We start from the raw sequence: 11684 nt of genomic DNA on the forward strand, positions 1-11684 counted from the left end.
ATTCATTCCTTTGTTTAAATAAATATTAAAAATTAAAATTTTATTTTGTACATATAACAATTTATAAACCAGTAATAGAATCTTAAATAAAATTCAGATTCACGACGGATTAATTCTTAACCTATGAGACTAAAAACTACTATAGATAACAAAAAAAAAGTTAGTTCACTTTTTTATTTACATAAGTATCAGAAATTTAAATTCAATTTTGTGCATATAGTAATTTATTGGTCAATAACAAACTCTTAAATAAAACTTTAATTTATAACGGGTTAATCATTAACCTATCGAACTGAATGATATTGTGGGACTCTAAACTTGTATTCTAAATAAGGGTGCAGGCGGATAAGATGATAAAGTATGTGACGTACCTCCGGGGGAGAGCAAGCCTCCCCTTTATATACCTGTCAGAGGTGGGCCCGATGAGGACATGCCCATGTTTCCAGGGAGGTTATCCCATAGCTGTGCATGAGCTGTCCTGGACACGTGTCCGGGTTGTTATGGGGCATGTGTCCGGTTCGGGTGGCGTCCGGGTTGGGTCGACCTGCAGGGACTCTGGGCCAGGCCGTAACAGTGCCCCCGACGCGCCAGTGATGTTCGTGGGAGACATCGATGGCGCGTGATTTCCTCGTTCGTGTGTTGTCGTCGGATCGGTTGTTCGTGGGAGTGACGTGCCCCCTGCGCGCGTGTCTCTTGGTTGCCAAGGCAACCGTTTCGTCGCTTCGTTCTTCGCGCTGAGCATTGAATGCTCATAATGGGTCACTAAAATCCCGCGTGCAAAGACCATTTTACCCCTGGGCTTTTCGCGCTTCGTGCAGCGGTTTTTAAACAGTTTCTTATTTCTTTTGTTCCCACTTTTGCTATTCCCATTTTCTTTTCTCCCTGATATCCAAATTTCCTCCGTTTCAAGCGTTTTTGTGCCTCTTCAACCACTTGTTCGATCGTCTTTGTGCTTCTCCAACCACTTTCAAGTTCCTTCGACTAATTCAGGTATTTCTAGAATCCTTCTCTTTTCTGTTTTGTTCTTGCATGCTTGTTGTACGTGTTTGCTTCGCCATTTTTGCTGTTATGTTGCTACATGGCTTTCTGATGATAGGTAGAGTATTAGGGCATGGGTACCATTCCAGGGTAGATTTTTAGGTGGGTTGCTTGGTTCATGCTTGATTTTAACTGTTCAGTAGGACGAATTATAGCTTCTGGGTATTTTCCAGGCTCCCGATCTCGTAGACTAACGGAATGGTACCCCGCTGTAGGTATGCCTCGTGTCGTCTCCCGGGCTTCCCCTTCCGCGGCGAGCTATGATCCGTACGCTTGGGTAACCTCGGATGTAAAGGATTCGCCAAACCAGATGGATCTGGCGGAGTTGACGGAGTTCCGGCAGGCCGGGTACTTGTGCGGGGGAACAGACGAAGAGGCCAATTATGAGACCTTCGTGCCTGCCCCCCATGAGCGGCTGTACGAGGTCAATCTTCATTCTCCCCGAATTTCTGACTGGATTTGGTTTTATAAATCCATGTTCACCCAGGTTGGGTTCGCATTCCATTTTCCGAATTCCAGATGTCGCTCTTGAATCGGATATCCGTGTCTCCGTCACAGCTCCATCCGAACAGTTGGGCTTCCATCCGCTGTTTTGAGATGGTTTGCGAGTATCTCGAGCTGCCGGTGTCGGTGGATGTCTTCCTTTTCTTCTTCAACCTTACCAACCCTTCCAAACAAGGGAAGGTGAGGAAAGGGTTCCTTTCTTTCCGGTCAGCCCAGGGTAGGAGAATATTTGGTCTATTCGAAGACTCTTACCATGGGTTTAAAGATAAGTTTTTCAAAGTCCGTCCCGTTAGAGGTCGCCATCCCTTTTGGTTATCCTTGGAGGGGGAGCGCCTCATCCCCACTTACTGGAGCTTTGAGGCGGGATCAAATTCTTTTATTAAGGTGACATATAAGAGGATGTCCTCGGTAGATAAGCAAATAGCCGATGTGCTATTTGCTATTTTTGAAAAGAACCCTGTAAATGCTCATCTCCTTATGGGTGAACGGGAGGCCGCCAGGAGCTATATCCGTGAGTCGTCTTGTTTTCTATTTTTGTGTTGTTTATTATTGTTTGCTTTACACGATCTAACGGCTGATGTGTTTGTTTGTTGCAGTAGAAATGTCTGCTACGGTGACGGGTCTCGAGAACCTGATGAAGACCTTCTTTTCAGAAAGCGATGACGAGAAAGCTGAGGAGAAAAATGCCGGGAAGTCGGTTGGACCTTCTGGGGAGAAGGAGGACCAGACTGAGCCTCCTCCCCAGGATACCGATATGTCCGGTGTGAACCCAGAGGGGGCGCAAGTTTCTCCCCCTCCCGAGGTCATCGTTGGCGGGCATTCGCCCTCTGCTCCTCAGGTAGATGACGATGTGGAACTCATTCACACCCCTAAGAGGCGGAGGGCGTCTTCGAGCCCGGAGGGGGCTCTTACCATCATGGAGAGGAATTTCGATACCACAACTTTTATTGACTCGCAGCTGATCCCTGGGACAGAGGAGCATTTCCACGGGACCGACCTAGCCGGGCAGGTGAGATGGATGTACCAGACTTTGCTTCGGGGGGCCGTGATAGCTCGAAAGGCTGAGTTCGAGTTGTCGGGAATGCAGGCCCTCCGGAGGAAGCTCGAGTCTTCTGTCAAAGCAAACAATGACTTCAAGGCCCAGGTTGAGCTGCTTCAGAGTCAGTTGTCTGAGATAGGGGAGAAGCTCAGGGCATCCGAGGAAAAGACGACATATGCCGAGGAGAAGTTGAAGGCTTCCGACGAGACGGTGGCCCGTTTAGCTGAGCGAGAGATGACCTTGGAGAGCCAGCTGAACGCCGCCCAGGGGCGTGTGGCAGCCTTGGAAAAGGAGCGGGACCAAGCCGTGTCGTCGGCTAAAGCCGATAGGGTCGAGGTCGAGGGGCTTAGGAAGAAGCTGAAAGCGACCAAAGAGCAAGGGAAGAATACGATTTCTATGACTGAGGACGCCCTGAAGGCTCAGGTGAAGATCGTGGCACCAGACTTTGACACCTCGGCTATTGGGGTCTTCAAAATGATCTAAGACGGCAAGATTGTCGACATGCCCAGGAAGTGACTTCTTATAACTTTAAGCATTTTGATGTGGATTTGTTGAACGTTTGTTATGTGTTTTGTAATTTGATACTCCGTAACATTTATGTTAGGTTAGCCGTTTGGCCGATTGGCCGTTACTGTCTTTCGCCTCCGTAACATTTACGTTAGGTTAGCCGTTTGGCCGAGTGGCCGTTACTATCTTTCGCCTTGCTCGTCGTATTATTTTTGTTACCGCCTTTTTCGTGGTGGGCTTATTGCTTGTGCCTGTTTGTTGTTTTTACGTTGGTAACAATTCGGATCGGTTTGGTCGTGTTGTCGCCGTGTTAATTATGGCAATGGTCCGCCTGGCTCTCGAGGTGATCAGTCCCGGGCTGCCGTTTTAGGACGCAATTGTGTAAAGCGCGTATTGGGAAGTAAAAGATAAGTAGGAGAATATTTTGACAAGTGAGAATTAATCGTCAGCTAGGCAAGCTTGTCAATATGGTGAGTATTCAATAAGAGTAAATAGCTAGAAAGTGATTAAAAATTAACATGTGAACAGAATAAGCACGCATAAGTCTGTTAGGCCTACTGATCGGCTTACCCATGTCAGGAGTAGAACCTTCTCAGGTTACCTGCATTCCATGTTTTAGGAATTTCTTTGCCGTCAAGTCTCTCGAGCTTGTAGGCACCCTTGCCAAGCACTTCTCTAATTCTGTAGGGACCTTCCCAATTTGCCGCTAGCTTTCCTTCCCCGGGGTCGGCAGACCGACGTCATTGCGTCGCAGAACGAGGTCTCTTTCCCCAAAATCCCTCCTGAGGACTTTAGCGTTGTTTCGTAGGGCTATTCTTTGCTTCAACGCTGTTTCTGACAAATGGGCCATCTCCCTTGTCTCCTCTACCAGGTCCTTTTCTACCGCTTCGTCCACACCTGTGAGTAGTAGCCGCGGGCTCGGTTCGCCGATTTCGATGGGTATCACGGCGTCGACCCTGTACGTTAGGCGGAAAGGGGTCTCCCCCGTAGCGCTTTGCTCGGTCGTTCGGTAGGACCATAGGACCGAAGCGAGCTCGTCGGCCCATGCACCTTTCTTGTTGTCTAGGCGTTTCTTGAGGCCGAGTAAGATGATCTTGTTTGCGGACTCTACTTGTCCGTTTGTCTGGGGGTGTTCCACTGAGGAAAATTTTTGCTTTACCCCTAGGCCGGTGAGGAACTCCGTGAATTTCTTGTCAGTGAATTGTGTTCCATTATCCGAGATGACGACCTCAGGGATGCCAAACCGGGTTATCACCTGTCTCCACATGAACTTCCTGCAATTAGAGGAAGATATACTGGCCAGCGGCTCAGCCTCTATCCATTTGGTGTAGTAATCAATGGCCACTATGAGGTATTTGACCTGTCCTGGGCCAACCGGGAAGGGTCCTAGAAGGTCGAATCCCCATTGAGCGAAAGGTCGTATAGTCGTTAGAAGGCTCAGCTCGGAGGCCGGCGCCTTGTGAAAGTTGGCATTTTGTTGATATTTTACGCACTTTCTAACGAATTCCCTGGAGTCCTTCATCATTGATGGCCAGTAGTATCCAGCTCGGATGAGCTTCCTCGCTAGGGCTTTGCCCCCGATATGGTGGCCGCAACATCCCTCGTGGACTTCTCTAAGTACGTAGTCCGTCTGGTCGGGGTGCAAGCACTTCAATAGGGGTTGGCTGAGCCCCTTTCTGAACAGTTGCCCTTGTATGATTGCATATCTGGCCGCCTCCCTTCTCAATGTTTTGGCCGCCTTCTCATCGTCAGGAAATTTGCCGAATTCCAGAAAGTTTATGATGGGGTCCAACCACGAGGGGCTTGACTTCGTCAGATGGAGGGCGACCGTTGGCTCCTTCACCATGCCCTGGATGAGAGACCGGTTACCCGCTCCTGGCTTCGTGCTCGCTAGTTTGGACAGGAGGTCCGCCCGTGTGTTCCTTTCTCTTGGGACGTGTTGGACCGTGACCTCTTGGAACTGACTTGTCATTTCTTTGACCTTTTCCAAGTATTTTTGCAGGAGGGGGTCCCGGGCTTGGTAGCTTCCGTTTACTTGTGAGGTGACGACCTGTGAGTCACTGCATACTTCGACCTTCGTTGCCCCGACTTCCCGTGCTAGTATTAGTCCGCTTAGGAGAGCTTCATATTCCGCCTGATTGTTCGATATAGGGAACTCGAACTTGGTTGATTGCTCGTAGATGACTCCTGCCGGGCTTTCTAAGATGACCCTGGCTCCCCCGGACGTTTGGTTGGAGGCCCCGTCCACGTGGAGCCTCCACCGTGTGCCCGTTTCCTCGGGGGGATCACCCGTGACTTCAACCAAAAAGTCTGCCATTGCCTGGGCCTTGATTGCGTGCCAGGGCTCATACTGCAAGTCATACTGGGAGAGCTCGATGGCCCAGGTCATCATCCTACCAGCCAAATCAGGTTTTTGGAGTACTTGGCGAATTGCCTGGTCCGTCCTCACGACTATTCGGTGACCCTGGAAGTATTGCCTTAACCTTCGGGAGGAAGTTAGGAGTGTCAACGCCAGTTTTTCCAGTTTGCTGTACCTCAGCTCGGCTCCTTGTAGAGCCCTACTCATGAAGTAGACCGGCTGCTGAGCTTTCTCTTCTTCTCTTACAAGCACCGCTGCAAGCGCTTCCTCTGTTACTGCCAGGTAGAGGTAGAGTGGTTCTCCGGCCCTGGGCTTCCCGAGCACCGGAGGGGCTGCTAGGATCTCCTTGAAGTGGTTGAATGCCTCCTCGCACGCCGGGGTCCATTCGAATGCTATTCCCTTTTTCATTAGATTGAAGAAGGGTAGGGCTTTTGCTGCCGATGCTTCAAGGAAACGGGATAATGCCGTCAGTCTCCCCGCCAGTCGTTGGACATCTTTGATGCAACCCGGGCTCTTCATCTGGAGAATCGCTTGGCACTTCTCGGGGTTGGCTTCTACTCTTCTTTGGGTGATCATGAATCCCAGGAACTTTCCGGCCTCCATGGCAAAGGCACATTTGAGCGGGTTAAGCCTCATGCCGTGTTGCCGGAGGGACGCAAATACGCCTCCCAGGTCGCTCAGGAGATCGTCTAGTCGTGTGGTTTTGGCGAGAATATCGTCCACGTAGACTTCCACTGTCTTGCCTATAAGCTCACTGAATATCTTGTTCATCAATCTCTGGTATGTGGCGCCAGCATTCTTCAGACCAAATGGCATTACTTTGTAGCAATAGGTCCCTCCTGGCGTTATGAATGCCGTTTTTTCCTCGTCGGGTCGGTGCATCGGTATCTGGTTGTACCCAGAATAGGCGTCTATGAAGCTCAGATACCGGTACCCCGCCGCTGCGTCGACGAGTGCGTTAATGTTGGGCAGGGGGTAGCAGTCCTTAGGACATGCCTTATTGAGGTCAGAGTAGTCTACACACATTCTCCACCTCCCATTGTGTTTCTTCACCAAAACTACGTTCGACAGCCAGGTCGAGTAGTCCAATTCCCGGATGAACCCAGCTTCAAGGAGGCTGGCCGCCTGCCTGGCCACCTCCTCTGCCCTTTCTTGTGACATCTTTCTCTTCCTCTGGGCCACTGGCCTGGCTTCTGGTTTGACGGCCAGATGGTGTGACATGAGCTGGGGATCTATCCCTGGCATGTCGGCTGGCGTCCAAGTGAAGAGGTCGGCATTGGCTCTGATCATCTCCATCAGAGGTTCCTTTAATTCATGGGGAAGGTTTCTGTTTATAAACGTGAACTTCTCATCCCCATCACCAACCCTGAATTTTTCCAAATCCCCTTCTGGCTCAGGTCTGGGCTTATCTTCTATCCTGGCGTCCAGGTCGGCGAGGAAAACTCCTGAAGCTTCTTTGGACTTTTTCCTGAGAGAGAGGCTGGCGTGGTCGCAAGCGACCGCCGTTTCCAAGTCTCCTCTGATGGATCCTACGGATCCGTCATCAGCAACATACTTCATCACGAGCAGCTTCGTACTAATGGCAGCCCCCAGGTCGTTGATGGTTTTCCTCCCCAAGATAATGTTGTAAGCTGTGGAATCTCGTAAGATTACAAAATCGGCCATCACAGTCCTTCGCCTTTGCCCTTGCCCCACGGAGGTCGGGAGCGAGATGATTCCATCCAGCTTGATGAAGTGGTCTCCCAATCCTACCACACCGTGCTGGTGGGTCGCCAGATCGGTATCTCGTAGTCCCAGGGCATCAAAGACATTTCGAAACATGATGTTCGAGTCTGCCCCCGTGTCCACTAGGATCCGCTTGACGAGGCCGGTTCCGACCCTGGCCGTGATGACCATAGGGGGACTTTCCAGCATCTCGTCGAACCATTGGTCTTCGGGGCCAAAGGAGATGGATGGGAGTCCCCGAGAACTTCTGGCAGACGAGGAGGAGACTGCGAGGACCTTGGCGTCTTTTTTCTGTGCTGATTTCGACCTTGGGGCGGAGTTTCTCGCTGTTACTACGTTCACCACCGTGAGACCGTGGTCGTCCCTCTCTGGTTCTCGGCGTTGTCTTGCCGCCCGGGAGCTGTCTTCGCCTTCGTGATCCCGATTGCGTCTCCTCGGCTCCCTTATAAGGTGGGAGAAGTCGGCAAGTTTTCCGTCCCTGATTGCCTGCTCCAGGGCGTCTTTTAGGTCGAAGCAGTCTTGGGTTTTGTGTCCGTATCCCTTATGATATTTGCAGTAGAGGCTCTTGTCTCCCCCCGTCCTGCCCTTCAGAGGTCGGGGTTTCGTCAGTATCCCCTTTCTCTGCTATCTGTTGGTAGACTTCCGTGATCGGTGCCGTGAGGGGGGTGTAATTGGTGAATTTCCCGACTCGGGGGAATGGCTTCGAGGCTTTGCTTGGGCCGCCGTCCCTGGCGTGTTCCCTTGGTTTCTCTCTACCTTCGTAGTGCCGGGCTTCATTGTAGGCGGGCTGCCGTTTATTGGCAGCCACGACCCGGCTTACTTCCTCGTCGTTGATATACTCCTTAGCCACGCACTGGATCTCCTGCATTGTCCAGACTGGCTTTGTAGTGAGGTGCTTTCTGAAGTCCTCATTCAAGAGCCCATTCGTCAAGCATAAACTCGCCACTGAGTCCGTCAAACCGTCAATTTCCAAGCACTCGTCGTTGAAACGGTCCAAGTATTTCCGGGTCGGCTCCCCAGCTCTTTGTGTCACCCCTAGCAGATTGATCGGGTGCTTGGCTTTTGCGATCCTGGTTGTGAATTGAGCCAGGAAGGCATGGCTGATGTCGGAGAATTGGGTCACCAAGCCCTGCGGAAGGTTATTGAACCACCGTATTGCAGGCCCCGCCAGAGTGACCGGGAAAGTGCGACATCTTACCTCATCTCCTACTCCTTCTAAGTTCATCCTGGCCTCAAAGGCCGTTAGATGCTCCAGGGGGTCCTGCGTTCCATCGTACCTCATGTCCGTCGGCTTGTCAAAATGCTTTGGCAGCCGGACCTCGAGTATGGAGCGGTGGAATGGGGTGGCCCCTATTATCACGTGTCCCCGGGTGTTCGTTCTCCCTTCGTCGTTCTCCCGACGGGCGTCTTCGTCCCCTTGGTTCGTGGTACGCCGCCCTTCGCGCCTGGCGTAAATGACGGGGTCATGACGCCTTCTCGCGCGTCCTCTCTCCCCAGTGCTTTCTGACTCGCCCTGGGGGCTAGGCGTGCGCCGGGAGCGGCTCCTAGAGCGAGAACAGGAGTGACTCTGTTCCGGGGTGCGCTGGTCGCGTTCCCTGTCTGCTAACCGGCGCTCTAAGTCTTGCATTCTATGGCGTAGCTCTTGCATTATCCTGGCGTGGTTGTCGCCAGTCCCCCCGAAGGGGCGTCTCTCGTGCGCCTGGGTTGCGTCCCTCGGGGGGATCTCGGATGTTGTCGGGTTCCTGTCCCGGCGGCGTCGCCTCCAGGTACGGCCTCGCGGCTCGCCTCCGTTTCGACTAGCACGAAGTCCATGGACGAGTTCCCACAGACGACGCCAATGTTCGGTAGATCGGTTGCTGAGCGGTTCGGGTTATGATCCAGGAGGATGGTTGGGGCTCGTCAAGTCACGGACTACCAGTCAGCGGTATGCGAGGTCCCGAGTACTTCGCGTGAGAGGGGGGTGCAGGCGGATAAGATGATAAAGTATGTGACGTACCTCCGGGGGAGAGCAAGCCTCCCCTTTATATACCTGTCAGAGGTGAGCCCGATGAGGACAGGCCAATGTTTCCAGGGAGGTTATCCCATAGCTGTGCATGAGCTGTCCTGGACACGTGTCCGGGTCGTTGTGGGGCATGTGTCCGGTTCGGGTGGCGTCCGGGTCGGGTCGACCTGCAGGGACTCTGGGCCAGGCCGTAACAGTTTGTTTTTATGAGATTTAGATCTTAATAACCTTTTGGTGGTTTTTTTTTTTTGGTCGATTCCTTTTGGTGGTTTATTTCTTTTCTTTTGTGGTGAAATAACTCATTTTTATGGGTGTTTTGACCAAAATGCACTCAAATTTTACTCATTTTTATGGGCTCGTTGGCATAAGTATTCTTTGACTATTTTTATGAATGGAAGTTTTTCTTGTTTTGGAAAAAAAAAGGTGGCTGAAATGAAAAAGTGGAATATGATAGTGGTGATCCAACAAAAATCAGGTTTTATCTCTTCTCACATGTAACAAAAATGAATTCAACAAATAATGTCTACAAACTCTAAACCCTTCGATCCAAGCCCAAAGCTAAGATCAAAAAGAAAAAGAAAAACTAAACCCTAACACAAAACGCATCGTCGTTTTACTATAATAGTTTTTGTCCCAAATCACTTCACTTTGGTAGTGCATTCCGTTCTACATCTCAACGCAAAGCTCTTGCAGCTGCAGCACCCTCACTCTCAGTTTCCCTGAGCTTTGTTGGTAAGGTCTCTTTCGTAACCCTTTGTCTTTGATTTCCTATAAACTATTTCTTCTGTGAAACTATTTTCTAGCTTCGCTTCATTTTCCTTGTTATATTGCAATTCATAACCGAAAAATGGATCCAACACAACCCTATTGAGATTCAGATTGTTGTTAAACTCTCTGAGTGTTATGTTTTTGTAATACCCCATAAGAAGCGTCCCTCTTTCAAAACATTATCTTTGTGTATTTATTTTTTCTAAAATAAAAATTAAGTATTGTGTGTTCTGCACGATGGTAAATGAGGATAGAAAAGGAAAGAAATTTGTGGCTTCATGATTTTATTGTCTTGGAAAACAATTTGTAAGTTGTAACATTTGAATGTGGAATCTGTCTTTTTTGGTTTCTCTTTATGTTTTCCAATTTCAATTTGGGATGCACCACGTTGATTTTTGTTAGTTATGCTTGACTTGTGTTAAAATATGTATCAGTCAGTGATCATGGTGAGGGTTAGTGTTTTGAATGATGCTCTCAAGAGCATGTACAATGCTGAGAAACGTGGGAAGCGCCAAGTCATGATTAGGCCATCATCAAAAGTGATCATCAAATTCCTTTTGGTGATGCAGAAGCATGGTATTCCTTAATCTTTTACTGCATAAATGAGCCTCGGCATAATTTTTATTCGGTATATCGTAATACTTTCGGTGTGTTGCTTTGTAGGCTACATTGGGGAGTTTGAGTATGTAGATGATCACAGAGCTGGCAAAATTGTGGTCGAGTTGAATGGTAGATTGAACAAGTGTGGGGTTATTAGTCCTCGCTTTGATGTCGGCGTGAAAGAGATAGAAAGTTGGACTGCGAGGTTGCTTCCCTCAAGACAGGTTAGCTAAATCCCATAAACTGTTCTTCAATTATAGAAGATCATATCATAAACTAGTTGATCAATTGATAGTTTAAAACTTACATTATTATTTCACTCATTGTTATGCAAGTATCAGTGAAGCGATCCATTTCTTGTGCTGTGGGTACTAGTGATTTATAAGAGTGTGTATCAAATTTTCAATTTAGATGTGAGCATGGCTGTTCCTGATGTTGTATCATTGAATACAACATTGAACTACTTTATATTGTCTTGGTTGTTCCTTTCATATGGTTTCTCCTCTGGACCTTGACCTTTGAATGCACAAATCATGCAGTTTGGGTATATTGTTTTGACTACCTCTGCTGGTATCATGGATCATGAAGAGGCTAGGAGAAAGAACGCTGGGGGTAAAGTGTTGGGATTCTTCTACTAGGCTAGGTTTTATATGAGGATTGCATCTATTTTCAGTTAAATGAACAATGTACTAGCTTTCTATTTTCTAGTAGTAATTTGCAATGCTTTATTTTGTTTGAATGGTTATCAAATTGCGCTAGTTTGGCCTTTAAGCTATTAAAGCAATTGAAAACACGTCTTGACTATTTTTCAGTTATAAAAGCACAGGGGGGAAGGTACTTTCATCATTTCATACCATATGGTTTGATTACTTTCGTATTTTTTGAATTTTGAGCACATAGTTAATGGATGGTGCCTTCATGTAGCCAACGTTTATGATGCATGTTTTATATAAGAGAGTGAATACCCTACCCGGCCCTGACAATTACCTCGAAATGACAACGAGCCCCCAAGAAAAAAAAACACCAAATCCGGCCTCTGATCTTTTTTTTTTTGGACTGATTAGCCTCTATGCCAAAAAAACAACATTAACTTTTTTTTGGCACAGGGGGCTCGTTGTCCTTTCGAAATAATTGTCAGGGGT

The 11684-nt window shown here is 48.8% G+C and overlaps 1 protein-coding gene across 2 annotated transcripts; it reads left to right on the forward strand.

The window, feature by feature from the left end:
- LOC107619073 (40S ribosomal protein S15a-1) lies at positions 9758-11346 on the forward strand. 2 transcript variants are annotated; one of them, XM_016321280.2, is made up of 4 exons: positions 9758-9906; positions 10377-10518; positions 10606-10766; positions 11082-11346. In XM_016321280.2, exons 2-4 carry the CDS (start codon positions 10386-10388, stop codon positions 11178-11180), a joined length of 393 nt encoding a protein of 130 aa, XP_016176766.1. In that variant the 5' UTR covers positions 9758-9906; positions 10377-10385; the 3' UTR covers positions 11181-11346. The 2 variants fall into 2 exon arrangements, with proteins under 2 accessions (XP_016176766.1, XP_016176767.1); XM_016321281.2 differs by having other exon boundaries at positions 9766-9911.

Source organism: Arachis ipaensis, chromosome B09, assembly GCF_000816755.2.
Source record: "Arachis ipaensis cultivar K30076 chromosome B09, Araip1.1, whole genome shotgun sequence".
Classification (NCBI taxonomy): Eukaryota; Viridiplantae; Streptophyta; class Magnoliopsida; order Fabales; family Fabaceae; genus Arachis; species Arachis ipaensis.

What these genes read in the sequence shown, in the direction of transcription:
- LOC107619073 (XM_016321280.2), top strand. Translation starts at nt 10,386, where the DNA reads ATGGTGAGGGTTAGTGTTTTGAATGATGCTCTCAAGAGCATGTACAAT. An exon ending in TTTGGTGATGCAGAAGCATG is followed by an intron (nt 10,519 to 10,605) that starts GTATTCCTTAAT and finishes GTTGCTTTGTAG; the next exon opens with GCTACATTGGGGAGTTTGAG. An exon ending in GGTTGCTTCCCTCAAGACAG is followed by an intron (nt 10,767 to 11,081) that starts GTTAGCTAAATC and finishes CAAATCATGCAG; the next exon opens with TTTGGGTATATTGTTTTGAC.